At 35.3% G+C, this 15,295-nt stretch overlaps 1 protein-coding gene and 1 long non-coding RNA gene across 2 annotated transcripts in view; one reads left to right on the top strand and one right to left on the bottom strand.

The window, feature by feature from the left end:
- LOC141448307 (uncharacterized) overlaps positions 1 to 15,295 on the bottom strand; it is a 92,916-nt gene that overhangs the window by 17,543 nt on the left and 60,078 nt on the right. The gene's annotated exons all lie outside the window — the stretch shown is intronic.
- Positions 1 to 15,295, top strand: part of Gsc (goosecoid homeobox) — a 70,864-nt gene that overhangs the window by 1,855 nt on the left and 53,714 nt on the right. Inside the window, exon 2 of the mRNA XM_074116579.1 lies at positions 10,739 to 10,956. Within this exon, the coding sequence (XP_073972680.1) occupies positions 10,739 to 10,956 (218 nt within the window). The remainder of the gene's footprint in view (positions 1 to 10,738; positions 10,957 to 15,295) is intronic.

The following is a 15,295-nucleotide window of genomic DNA, read 5'->3' on the forward strand; positions in this document are numbered from 1 at the left end:
ATTCGGTAAAATGGAACTTCCGCCTAATGGATTTTATTCGCTAAGTTCAGACGGTTTCTCCAGTAGAATCTAAAAACAAAAATAACCATTTTTGTTCTTAGATTCAAAATATTTTGTTCACAAAACCCACACACGGACCTCTTTATAATAACTACTATTTCCGTCAAAGAACATCTCAAAATATACACTTCCTGTGCATAAAATTTGGCCATGATTGCATGATTTTTTTTTTTACCTGAAGTGAATGTAAGAATAAAACTGTAATGATTTCTCGCACGACATTCTTTCGTACTCTCCTTTAAATTTCGAATTTTTTTTTTAAAAAAAAGTTTATTAGATTTATTAATAGGGATGCTGTCACTTTAAAAAGGAAACGTGAAGTGCCAGGAAAAGAATTCCCCCCCCCCAAAAAAAAACTGAGAGCTCTCTCTGACCAGACTTCCCGTCAAAAGAACTCCTTTAGTACAGTAAGCGTGTATATAAAATTGAAACAAAAATCTTAGAAGCCATTTTTTTTTCTTTTTTTTCTGCACAAAATCACAAAGAAGTGATATTTCCGTAAAGTGGTATTTCCGGTCGAATGATTTTACCCAAAAAAATCTACGCGCCAAAAAGACGCCAAAGAGATACATACAAAAAAAAAGAAGAGTTATTTTTCTGCGATTTCTCGTGTTTTTTAGTTACAATGGATTACCATGCGTACATACAAACAGACCGATCTCTTTCTTTGTTTCATTCTCAGAGAATGATTCCTGTAATTGTTTTTCCTTAAGAGAAAAAAAGAAGAGAAAGAAGAGAAAAATAAAAACATTTTTCTCTTCTACTCTACGTAGCAGGAAATGGTATCGTGATATTTTTACAAATTTTCGAATTAAGAGATTGTACCGGAAACAAACAAAAAAAAGAAAAATCTGTTTTCAGCTTCCCAGAGTCGGAAAAACAGTTTTCTTTATTATAAATAAAATAACCGTTTTAACTAAAAAAAAAAGAAGGAAAATCGCTGAAAATTTATAAAGCTGATATTTTGAAATAGACTTTTTACGATTTTTTTTTGAAAACGGTACCAGCTACTTCCTTTTTAACTTCGCATACTCTTTGCTCACTTCTAGGCTCTAAAATTTTCATAAGAAACAAAATATTTCCCCCCCTCCCAAAAAGGGAGAAAAATTGAGGTTAAGATTCCCTCTGTATGGCCAAATTAAGTGTAATGAGTGGCTTACATTTTTTCTTTATTACTAAGCATTAAGTAAAATTCACAAATTTTGAAGGAAAATTATTTGAACAGTTGTACCACCTTTAATGATTAAAATTTGGAACCTTTTTTAACGATTTCCGGGCACGTAATAGAAAATCATATTACATGTGAGGAAATGACGTAAGTGTTTTACATCGTACATTAATTTTTTTTTCTAATTATTATTTTCGTATTTACCACATCAAAAATTTAATTTCTATGAATAAAATATACAGCTAAAGTTAAAATATTTTGTTTCACAATGAGATCATTAAATACAAAATAAACAGGTGGGCATTATTTTACGAAAAGTTTAAAAAAAACAATTAAAAATATCTAATTAAACAATACAAATAAATTAAAAAATGTAAGCGCTTTTGCTGTTCATTCTACTACGTCAATTAATTATTTAATTTTATTTATTTATTTTTTGTTAATTATTATTTAATTGAAAGCTTTATTTTGACACTAATTTAAATGTTGTTTTATTAAATCAAACTCAACTTAAATCCACATTATAAATTTATTGTTTTCAGAGCATGAATTATGGTTAACGTAATTTATACGGTTTAGCTAATTTATTTATTTTTATTTATTTATTTACTTTTTTTTAAATCAACTTTATTTACTGCAGTTAAGAGAAAAATTATTAGGGAACGGATTAGCTGGGTGGTTAGCGAATACTCTGGATTCCAACGCCGCAGAGATCATGGGTTCGAATCTAGCTAATGACGGAGTAGATTTTTTTATTTCCTAGGAGCTTCTTATAGCTCACTATAAGCAGCGATAGACTGCGTTGTCTGTAGCGGCAGTAAAGGAAACCCTAGCGCCGCTCCCGGGGACGAAAAAAGAAAGAAGCCCCACTGAAAGTATTCACTAAACAATTCCAGAGTATGGTTTGTTTTCTTATTTCAGTCGTGATATGTCTGTCCATGAACAGACAAGACAGAAGACACACACCAACCCTCTAATAATGTAAAACAGTATATTGTAAATTAGCCCTGAAGATGACCCTAGTCCCTAGGTAGAAAGCTCGGCATAATAAAGTTTATTATGACTGAAATGGGCAATTATTTTTTCATCCTACTGAAACTATGATTCAGCCACCAAAAAGAATGAACAACAGTTGTTTTTCTCTTTAAATTGTACTCTTTTGGGGAATCCCATACGATTGCTGGGAGCGGGAACTGACTCTGGAGAGAAAAAAAAAAAAAACCTCCAGGCGCGTCTTTAATATATTTAGATTCCCGATATAATAGGGGAACAATTTACATGCCGCTACTGTTGAACCAAAATCAAATCAAAGGTACGAATCTTGCCGAATACATGGAACTGTAAAGAGTAGTTTTTGGAAGTAATTTTTCATGTTTTGAAGCTAAATTCTTTAGCGCTTCGAACTTTGTTTTCAGTGTACTTTGAAGCTCCTAGGTAGAGGAAATCAATGGGACGATCAGGGCCGGGATTTCCCTATAGGCTAACTAGGCTTCAGCCTAGAGCCTCAAGATCCAAGAGGGGCCTACATTCAAATTGTTAGCAAAATTAAAATTACGCTATTCTAAAAGCAGTACCAATAGCAACATGTTTCATTTAACATATTGATACAACATATATCACAGTAGTGATGTATTTTATTATCTCTGTATGTAATTTACAAACCTAAAAATGGGAGGTGAAAGGGCCTCATAAGTGGGAATAGCCTAGAGCCTCTTTTCATCTAAATCCGGCCCTGGGGACGATAATAGCTGGATTCGAACCCGGAATCTCCACCTATGCTTACCGCTTAGCTAATCCGTTCTCTAATTGTACTTTAGTTTCTCACCTAGAATAATAGAAAAAAGTAGAAAAGGGAAAAGGGAAAAGAACACAATCAACTGGGAGAATTATTTAAATTTAAAATGGAATTACATTTTTTTTAACAAAAACCTCACTCATGAGGCCTATGAGATTTGTAAATCGTAGCTAAGTTGTCCCCTGGCGATGTAAAAAAAAAAAAAAACCCACTTCCTGCAATCGTACGGGATTCCGAAGGAGAGTACAATGTAAAGAGAAGAGAAAAACAACCAAACTCTGGAATTGTTCAGTGAATCATTAAATACCTCCATTGGGGCTTCTCGTTTCTTTATTTTTTCGTCCCCGGGAGCGGCGCTAGGGTTTCCTTCACTGCAGAGGGGGAGTTTTGCATGATGTAAACATCATTTTCAGTGCATTTTAATCTTTCAACAGGATTTACTAGAAGGGGCTAGTTACTAGAAGGAACACGCACAGAATGTAAGGTTTTATGCCCTAGAAAGGCCCTTAATAAGGGTGGTTGTTATACTCTAGTGGTTTAGTGTTATTAGACGCTGCAGGCAAATTTCTAATACAGTTAATCAAGTTGTACACATTTACCTAATCACACTAAACTATGAATGTTGCATAAACAGTGAGGTTTAGCGGACGATCTGGGTATATGTGTGTGTGTGTGTGTGTGTGTGTGTGTGTGTTGGAGGTGGCGGTGGAGGCGGAGGAGGGGATAGGTCCTCCATGGATAGGGGGTTTGTTTTTGTTACACAGCCTTCTATATTATAAACTTCCCTATTGCCGCCGCCGCAATCGTTTCAGTATAAATACCCGCCACTTGGGTATTGGAGGGAATATTAAGGAAAACAAAAGTGGTAGGAAATTGTTGAGAAACCCTTCTTCCAATGGTTATATTTTATTTTTAATCTTGAGGGAAGGTTATTTTTTATTTAAAATGCTTACTAGTTTTTTTTTGTAGAATTTAAAATTGATGGTATAAATAATTCTAACCTACAACAATCTAGAGCAGGGGTCCCCTGAAACTACGGCCCGAGGGCCACTTCCGGAAGGGGCATCTCTTTCATTGGTGGTCAGTGAGAGGAGGAGCACTATACTCGTATGTGTGGCGGTGCCGCAAAGCGCTGTGTCGTTCTTGTACAGTACTACTTCCAATGACGCGGGACGGACGCGTCACGGCTCCGAAAACAGTGTAAAATAACAGCCAGAAGTAGGAAGAAAGGCAAAGCACTATAACTAAACCGGGGACATTGGACCATCTCATTAGCCAAAAGCAGGTCCATAATTCCCACAGAAATACTGGGCAGTTTGTTGATTTAAATTTACTTGTTCTTTATTTGAAATATTCTATTTGTTTCCGTTTTTTACTTTAAAATAGTTTGTTTTATAGTCCGGCCCTCCAGTCTGAGGGACAGTGGATCTGGCCCCCTGTGTTAAAAATTTGGGGACCCCTGATCTAGAGTGTAACTTATATTGGTAAATCAATCGCCTATTTTTTTTTTTCTTGCGAGGCTTAACGTCCAACTTAGGTCTAAATTAGGCGTCGTAGACGGTTTGGGATACTTTACATTTTTTTTCAAATAAAAAGTAGCCATACGCAGGACTCAAACTTACTAGTCCACGCTCATATCCAATACACAAACCCGCTATGAGTGTATTTATGTAATATATAAACGAAGTTTACAGAAAAACAAAAAAAAATTACTGAAAATTAAAAATTCGTTCAGTAAAGTTGTACTTCCGTTGCTGGCATTCTCTTAAAGCTTAGAATTTCAGCCACACTTCATCCACTTCCCAATTATACTTAAGATACAGGATGATTAAGTGCACTGAAACGGTACTTAACGGTACTTTGAAGTGAAATCGAAGTAGGAGCTTCCGGACCCATTTTTGCGAATAGTTTTCAGCGCCAGTTGTGGCGTTTAAGGTCGTGCGTTGTCTTGAAGAAGAAGAAGAAGAAGAAGAAGAAGCACGCCTTTACTCGGCCGGCCATTCCAGACATTTCCATTAACAGCGCGGACTAGAACATTGTTCTCAATCATTGCTGAACAGTTTTTAGGCTGTTGATATGCTCCGGAAAAATTACGACTATAGGCACTACTTCAGGAGCAATGCTCGTCGCTTATTGCGGCCACTTTTTAAACCATCCCCCCCACCCACGCGTATCTGCAACTAGCACCGTATCGTTTGTCATCCGCGAGAAAATTTCTGACGGCTGTTCACCAAAAAATCGTATCACAGAACCCTGTCCTTCCAAACTACAATTCTTCCAGCCGACACGCCAACGTAACTAAGGCCTTAAAGGTTATATTTACGTAAATACTAATCAAACAGCTGACTGTTCACAGGGTTGCCAACTTCACTAAACATTATTTATTTATTTAAATTCAATGACCCCCACATAGATCAATCCAATAAGATGAACATAAACGATTATACTAACCAACAATACTCGGGTGCAAAAAATGTGGATAAATAAAATCAGTTCTATAATTCTATAAAAGGAGGCAATGAATTTTCATTATTTTAGATAATATTTTAAATATTCACAAAGCTTTTAATACCTAAAAACACACCTGTTATTAATTAACCGTTAAATCTTATGAAAATATAATTAAACAGTTTGAATTAGCATATAGGGTCAGATTATTATTTTATTTTTAGAAAATTTCATTTTAAATTAACCAATATTAATTACTGTGAACGTATTCTATAATTACTATACTGAACTTGCAGATGTCCCATACATATATATACATATAATAAGTTGTAAACTATAATATTGCGAATACAATTCACATTACACATACACACACATTACTTCATGCGTATATTTCCTTCTACACACGAAGATATACTCGTATATATTGCAATATATACCTATACAGTGTTTGTATTATATAATAATAGTATCAATATATAATTAAATGATAATGTTGTCCAGGTAATCTATTGACTGTTTATATAAGTAATATTATATAAACGGTTGCTTTGATTATCATTTAGAATTAGATAATAACATAAAGTTTCACAAATTAATCAATAATAAATTGTCGATTTAAACTTTATTCTTATTTATTTATGAATAAATTCAAATTATATATATTTAAATTAAATAAATAAATAAAAAAAATTGAATTGTGGTACTGGGTTTGATCCCTGGTCTTAGGCCTTGGATTATTTGTTTAATATGAGAAATTTACAGTAAAGTATGTTAGGCGGTTATAGGCTAGACCCGCAAAGCTAAGATGTATTGTTGGTTTAGTGGGTTCGATTCCCCCGGTCTCTAGGCCTTGGATTTTATTTAATGGTTAATAAAAGAAATTTACAGTAAAGTATGTTAGGGATTGTTGCTTAGAATAATATACTTCAAAGGAAAGGGATTAGCTATGCGGTTAGCGTACTGGCCTCGCACGCGGAGGTCCCGGGTTCGAATCCCTTAGATTTTCTCTTCCTAAGAGCTTCTTACAGCTCACTGTCCGGTGATGGACAGTGTTGCCTGCAACGAGGGAACACTGTCCGGAGGCCGGCAGAGCACTGAAAAAAGCTCCGGGCACCAATAACCTTAGATGTTGACGCGTCTTAAATCATTAAAAAGTAAATAAATAAATAAATAATAAAACAAAAAAATAACTTATCTAAATGGTTCTCTTAAATGGAAGTCAATTATTAAATTTTTGTAAATTTGCTTGGAATTTCCGTCATAATTACCTAATTCAATTAAATTCTAATAAATAATGGTATAATGCAATACATTCTGTAATATTTTTCTGATTTTTAAATTATAATCAAAGTTTAAAGCAATTTTTGTGATGTTTTAAGTATATTGTTATTGTAATTATTTTAAATGATTTAAGCTCCTAGGAAGAGAAAATCTAAGGGTCAGCAGCTGGATTCGAACCCGGGACCTCCGCGTGGGAAGATATGTTATTAGCTGCTCTTTTGTGAGACTCTCCTTTTCCGAGAAAAAAATGATTGCGTAACTCTTTAAGAGCCGGACACACAGCGAGAAAATGGAAAGTATTCTTTGGCAAGGACATATCGCACAAAGAACGGAGGGGAACCTTCACCATCTCTAAAGAAATTTATAAATTAAGATACAAAAGTTAGCCTCTCGCTTTCATAGTCCAGTAGATCTGATCTAGGAGAGTATTCATTGCTAATAAACTTATTTTCTCCTAAATCATAGCTCAGTTCCTTGTACTGAGTCTTCCAGAAGAGGAGTTTAAAAATACTGAACTATATCGCCGGCTATACTGTAGGGCCATTGCCTTTTCAATCGATGGTTAAAAAAAATAAAAATAAAAAGGAAATCAGTGGAACTTAAAATCGGTTGATTTCCGGTCTTAAACTTAAAAAACCCCAAAAATTCGACACGATCACATTACCTCCTATTAAGAAAAGCAGGAAGAAAGTAGTGATACCAACTTTCTTAAAAAAAATAAGAAAAAATATCCACAATAGTTTATATAACTTATAAGGCTAAGTGTTTATGACGCGTTATGTCTTATTTGAAGAGCATTAAAGTTTTTGTTTTCTTTCTTTGTGCGTAAGTGTGTGTGTGTGTGCGTGTGGATTTCCGCTGTCACAGGAAGTGCGAATAAAGATTTCTTCCTCTTTCCCCTCTCCACAACACCTTTAAAGTAAAGAAGAGTCGCAGAAAAATAGAAAGAGAACGCAAGAAAGAAAACGGATGATAGAGCTCGAAGAGAGAGAGAGAGAGAGAGAGAGAGAGAGAGAGTCTACGTATTGTCGGGCAAAGAAGTAAAAAACAGGAAAGATGTTATGGTTTTTTTAAGGAGTTGAGTAGAGCTACCCAATGGAGAAACCCAGAATAAACTCAGGGAGGTTTAAAGATGTACGGTTCACTTGACAAGGAGATTTGCATCTGAACATATTTCTAGCACTGCTACGTGTTCTTTTCACTAGTGAAACACCAACGGCTTTGTCCGTTCTACTTAGTCTAGATCTCTTTTATAGCTGAGTAAGCGGTGGAAAAAAATATTAGACGAAAAAAAAAATAAGAAAATACTATATACATACATACCACAACCCTCAGAAGACGCACAGATTTTCTAGAGAGAGAGATAAAACCATCACCAGGGAATAAAACACTCCAGAGACCTACATTGTAGCCAACATAACAGGCAAAAAAAAAGAAGAGAGAAAAGGGGGAAAAAATTTCCCTACATTAAACAACACTGATCCTCTTAAAATTAATATGGTTAGACCGGAAGACTTACACTGTCATCCAAAAAAAGGTTCAAACTCACGAATTTTCTCCAAAATCCCAACATTTGACCCCCACCAAACACGTGATTACTGAATCAAATATTCAATGGTTTCGAGGATTTTTTTTTATGCCTAGACCTAGAACTTTTACTTGAAACCTATTACCAGTAAACTTTGAATTAAGGGCAATTTTGCGATTGGGTGGGTAAAAAAAAAAAGGTGCCCCCCTAAAGTGTCCTTACTGATTTTTATAAGGAGGGTTGTATTTGTTCTTAAAAGGCGCCACGGTAGCCGAGTGACTAGACCCGCAACGCTAAGATGTATTGTTGGTTTAGTGGCTTCGATTCTCGATCTTTAGGTCTTGGATTTTATTTAATGGTTAATATGAGAAATTTACAGTAAAGTATGTTAGGCGGTTATAGGCTAGACCCGCAAAGCTAAGATATATTGTTGGTTTAGTGGGTTCGACTCCCCTGGTCTAGGCCTTGGATTTTATTTAATGGTTAATATGAGAAATTTACAGTAAAGTATGTTAGGCGGTTATAGGCTAGACCCGCAACGCTAAGATGTATTGTTAGTTTAGTGGGTTCGATTCCTTTGGTCTAGGCCTTGCATTTTATTTAATGGTTAATATGAGAAATTTACAGTAAAGTATGTTAGGCGGTTATAGACTAGACCCGCAACGCTAAGAGGTATTGATCGTTTAGTGGGTTCGATTCCCCTGGTCTAGGCCTTGGATTTTATTTAATGGTTAATATTAGAAATTTACAGTAAAGTATGTTTGCTAGTCGCCTCCGTCCACTACACCTAATTTGGTAGTTGGACGTAAAGCCCGCCTGAAAAAATAGGCAATTACTTTACTTTACTTTTTTTTATATTTGTTCTTAAAATCGCAAGTTTGAATAGAATTCCTCAATCCGAAGTCCGGACTTCACTCCACGGATTGTTCACTTCTTTGAGATTTCCTCGACAATCACTCCTAGGATTTTCCTGTAAGGTACATTCATTCCCTTGTGCTTACTAAGAATAAAATTATATATTTTCCAAGTTTTTCCTTTTTAAGTGAAAGCACTTACCCTTCGTTAGAAGAAGGTATTGCGATTTATTTTATGTTTTCTCCCCCCCCACCGGGAAATTCACGTCCTCTGAAAACTTGGAAGGAAGAGGATAACCATCCTAGGCGGAAGAAGAAGTGCTCCAATAGCGGATGGCCAACAAATCCATCGGGATAAGAAGAAAAAAAATAATAATAATACGAAAAAGTACAACTCAAAAGCGGAAATACATATGTGGTGAGCTCAAATTTTGGTATTTCGATTAGGTGTCAAGCACTTTGGGTGGTAATCAAAGATCATTTCCCGAAATTTTGATACTATCGCTTTACTACCTAAAATGTTGAAGGGAAAACTGGGAAATTCTAGAATATTTAATCGTCAAATTACGATCAAACGTTAATAGAAAGGAGGTGATATTTACTAAAAATAAAAAATGCGGGAAAACAAACAACACACTAGTGTGCCAAAGCGGGGGGTGTAACAGTGTAAGAATATTAGCCCGCAGCAATGTGCGCGCAACGCTGTTCACCAGAGAGAAGGTTATTTTATATTCCATTCATCAACAACATTAATGCCGGCTTCAACGCCTTCATTATTTCCCTTTTATTAAATGAATAAATAAATCTTTTATAAATTAATAAATTAATTTCCTTTGGGGGTTTTCTATAATTGGAAACAATTCATCTTGAAGGTGAACCAACGCGGAGAACCCGGGTTCAAAACCAGCTGATGGGCCATTAGATTTTTTCTCTCTGCAGAAACTATTTACAAGGTAGTTGCTTGATTTGTTCGAACGTCTACCAATCTTAGATGGCTCAGACCCAGGGCTGGTGGATTTTTATCCTTTTTTAAGGAAGGCGAGAGCTCATATGGGTCCAGACCGGATTTGGATAACTTTGGATTCTCTCCTTTATACTGACGTATAAAATATTAAAAATTAATTATTTTGGAAAGAAATCTGAGTTTGCATAAATATAAATGGTTTAGAACCAAGTGAATTGTAGACAGTCATGTGAGTTAGAGTAAAGAGTTTTTACTTCGTGTATTTAGTTTTATTGTTTCACTTCACTTCCTCTTGGCACTTGTCAGATGAAGGCCTAAGTAAGAGCGCGAAACATTACTTTACCTCTCGCGAGTGTGTGTTTGAAAACAGATTGCGTAAAAAAAATCTGGGTAATTCCTATTTGGTAGCATTGCCATTTCCGATATTACGGTTTCCGCAGGAAATCCAAGAACAGGAAGTGCAACTTAACAAATATGGTAATATGTATGTATTTCCTCGAAATGCCAAACACTCTTTAATTAAATTTATTTTCTTTCATTTTATTGTTACAGTTCAGATTATGATAGAAAATTTAAACAATGAACGCTAAGTTCTTAATTGTATTATTTGTTTTTTTCTCTCTCTCTCTTGTTTTAGGAATGTATCCAGGACTGTATCCTGGTTATGTAGGAGCTGTAGCTATGGCCGTAGGACAACAGGCACCACCTCCAAAAAGGAAACGACGACATCGGACTATATTCACCGAAGAACAACTAGAACAACTGGAGGCCACCTTCGATAAGACCCACTATCCAGATGTAGTGCTCAGGGAACAATTAGCCCTTAAAGTTGATCTCAAAGAAGAACGAGTGGAGGTAGGGGATTTATTTAGTTTTTTCACTAATCATACCTTAGATTTGTGTAATAGGACAAACTTTATTTAATAACATCTAGGCGTCATGGATAGTCGAGTGGGTTAAGATACTAGACCCGCAAAGCTAAGATGTATTGTTGGTTTAGTGGGTTCGATTCCCTTGACTCTAGGCCTTAGATTTTATTTAATGGTTAATATGAGAAATTTATGGTAAAGTATGTTAGGCGGTTATAGATAGGCTAGACCCGCAAAGCTAAGGTGCATTGTTGGTTTAGTGGGTTCGATTCCCTTGACTCTAGGCCTTAGATTTTATTTAATGTTTAATAATGAATAATTTATATCAAAGTATGTTAGGCGGTTATAGGCTAGACCCGCAAAGCTAAGGTGCATTGTTGGTTTAGTGGGTTCTACTCCTGGTCTCTAGGCCTTGGATTTTATTTAATGGTTAATAAAAGATATTTACAGTAAAGTATGTTAGGCGGCTATAGGCTAGACCCGCAAAGCTAAGGTGTATTGTTGGTTTAGTGGGTTCAATTCCCTGTCTGTAGCCCTTGGATTTTATTTAATGTTTAATATGAGAAATTTACAGTGAAGTATGTTAGGCGGTTATAGATAGGCTAGACCCGCAAAGCTAAGGTGCATTGTTGGTTTAGTGGGTTCTACTCCTGGTCTCTAGGCCTTGGATTTTATTTAATGGTTAATAAAAGATATTTACAGTAAAGTATGTTTGCTAGTCGCCTCTGTACACGACACCTAATTTGGTAGTTGGACGTAAAGCAATCACTACAAAAATTGGCATCACTGGATTTTTATTATTGCAGACATTTCTACTCTGCTTCTCAACAACCATGCACTTTCTTCTGATCTCGTCCTCTTTCTTAGAAACCCGCAGAGTCATTTACCAGAAAATCAATCATTCAAGTCAAGCTTCAACTGCGGGACAATTCCTCCATGTTGATGAGCAATCAACTCCTACACCCTACTTTTGATGTAGTTCGCCACTTTGGGTCTCTACATTGATTAACTTGGAACCTCCAGACACGATTTTATAGAGATGAACAAACGTTAACGACTGGACATAAAAAAAAACTAGCTAGAAAACAAACGACTATGGTCTATCGCGGGGGTCGGCAACATATTTTAAGTAGAGAGCCGATTCTCCTTAAATAATTTTAATAAATCTTACCAAGAGCCGCATGGATGAGAGTGTAAACAAACTCTGTAGATCATTTGTAATCTCAAATTATTTCTTTATGATATTCAATAACATTTAAACGTTTTATATATTTATTTTCACATATTGCAAAGTAAATAAACAAAAAATAATAAGCAAACCTGTGTTTGATTGAAAAGGCGGCAGTCTTACTTAATTACGTACTGCATTTTAATATAATTCTATTCAATTTCAAACCAAATCTCAATTTAAAATTCTTTTTGAAAAAATATCTTTACTTTAATGAAAGAAATTTTCATTTGTTCCAATAAAATTGAAATATACAATATATTTTGGGCACGCTGAAGAGCCTCACAATTTGGATAAAAGAGCCGCAGGTTGCCGACTCCTGGTCTATCATATTCTATGTGCTCGAATGTGGGGGTTCATCCAAACTATCTAAACTAAAGAGTATTCAATCCCAAGAATTGAAAATCGTTAGAACTAAGGAATCCTTAGTTTTGAAAAATGAGAAGTGTTCTTTTAGAAACAATTCGTGTTAATGGTACTTCTATGTAGTCTTACACGTTGGCGTCAAGACCGCCAGCCAATCACGCCGAAGTTCTTAAAAATCACAAAAAGACGTTGTTTTCACTAAAAAACAATTCAGAGTTTGAAGGAAATTTACGGTTACTGAGCTTAAGAGTTAAATTCATCCCAGACTTGGTGATTTCACAAGACCATGAGCACAGAAATTTCAGCACAATCATAGGCTGGATTTGCTACTGAAAATATCTTCTCAGAAATGTCCATGTTGCAAAAAAAAAAAAATGATGGTATTAATAATCACGCTTCTCTTATTAAAGAAAGAAGTTTGCTAGAGCACGTACAAAAGGGAATCAAGTTAGTGCTAGCTCAGGAAGAAGATAAATACAAGCTAGAAGCAGTTGGTGAACGAGCTCGAAGAAGAAAAGAATGATGCCGTACAAAAAAGGAAGACAACATTAAACTTTAATAAAATATAAATATTGATTTTTTAGAACAAGAACTAGAAGATAAATAGGTAAAGCTGTGGTAGACATTAAGAATATTTGAGTGAATAACTAATTTGGGAAATGTTTGACGATTTATTATTATTAGAGAAGTAGTTTGAGGAACAAGACAGACTCCTATAGAAATCGGACGATGTGAAGAAGAAGAAGAAGAAGGATATTTGTGGGTCTTTGAGTGTTGTTTGCGTGTGGTACTCCCTAACCCACAAGTAGTGTGGCGTGGGCTCAAAGAAATCTTTTCCGACACCCCAAAAGAAGCAAGAAGTAAGAACTACTAGGCTTAGACAAACACTTTTGTGGAGACAAATACGACATCGGCCAGAATAGAGAGCTACCTGACTTTACCGATATTACTACCTCATTGATGGTAAACATTGCTTCCCCTATCTCCCTTCTCTCTCACAATCTCTCCTTCCCCTAGTATCTAACACCAAAAAAGGAGAAAAAAAAAAAAGTTGTCAACTTATTAACCAGAACTTTACCAGGTAATTCAATAAGAACTACCTCTTTATTCTCCAGCATCTTTACCAACTTCAAACGACTTTAAACTACTAAAACTTAAGCAAAAACCTCTCCCCACACACAGTTGGGGCAACTTAAAGGGGTCCAGAGACAATAAACCATGTTTACATTAACAAAACAGGCGGACAGACAGACAGAAAAAAAAAAAAAATTCTTGCTGAATCATAATATAATTATTCAATTCTGCACAAAACCGGTTCTTGAAAACCAGTAATCTGATGGCTTCATTTAAAAAGATTTTAGAGTTGTAAATTTTATATATATATACGTGTATATTTTTTTAAATCCGTTTAGTACAATCACACAGGCGCCACGATAGCCGTGCGGTTATGATACTAGACCCGCAATGCTAAGATGTATTGTTGGTTTAGTGGGTTCGATTCCCCCGGTCTAAGCCTTGAATTTTATTTAATGTTTAATAAAAGAAATTTACAGTAAAGTATGTTGGGCAGTTATAGGCTAGACCCGCAAAGCTAAGATGTATTGTTGGTTTAGTGGGTTCGATTCCCCCGGTCTAGGCCTTGGATTTTATTTAATGGTTAATATGAGAAATTTACAGTAAAGTATGTTGGGCAGTTATAGGCTAGACCCGCAAAGCTAAGATGTATTGTTGGTTTAGTGGGTTCGATTCCCCCGGTCTAGGCCTTGGATTTTATTTAATGGTTAATATGAGAAATTTATAGTAATGGAAGTTTGCTAGTCGCCTCCGTCCACGTCACCTAATTTGGTAGTTGGACGTAAAGGCCGCCTGAAAAAAATAAAAAATAGTACACTCACTCACACGACTTAAATAAAGTTAATTAAAACTTAAAATTTTTACTAAAAAATAATAAATGAAAATAAATAAAATTACATAAATCGCAATAACAGTATGTCGCACCAGATTTTTATGGTTTTCCAGTTCTGCGTAAATTTAAGATCAAGAGATAAACCAAAGATTTCCCCAATTTCTATCTTTTTGAATCATTCCTTTACTATATGATTTAAAAGAACAGAGATAACTATTATTCAATTCAATTTTTTGCTGACATTGATGGCTTTAATTTATCATTTATAAGGATGGAATTAAAGTCGACTAAAAAAAAGAAGGATTTGATTTCACTAGTTGACATCTATTTTTCGTGTAATTGAGAGAGGGGAAGGGTGACGAGGGAGGGAAACGATTTGAGAGGGTGATTGCACATAAGATGAGGGAGAGCTTTGCAATGATCATATCAAAGGTTACAATTGTGGAAGGTATTTCTACAATTTGTCATTGTTGTAATATTGATTTCTGACAATACCTTATAACTTCCGGTACAAATAGGGGGGGAAGTTTTATATTATATCCAACTCCAGTGAATCAGTTCCCCCCCGCCGCCCTATCTCCGTCACACCATCCCACATACCTTACGTCATCATCCCTTTTACACATTTTAATCATTTCCGTTTTTGAACTCATTAATAACACGACACTAAATATTATAAGGGTATTTATCAATCATATACTGTTATTTGACTACGATGTGCATACGGACAGACAGATTCCTATTTCTTTTTTTTCCGCTTTCATCTTCTCCTCTTAATATATCCGATCATTAGGAAAATAAAATCATTCGACTATATGATCCTAT

Source organism: Rhodnius prolixus, unplaced genomic scaffold (genome assembly GCF_049639745.1).
Source record: "Rhodnius prolixus isolate KJV_2025 unplaced genomic scaffold, Rpr scaffold_19, whole genome shotgun sequence".
In the NCBI taxonomy this organism is placed as follows: domain Eukaryota; kingdom Metazoa; phylum Arthropoda; class Insecta; order Hemiptera; family Reduviidae; genus Rhodnius; species Rhodnius prolixus.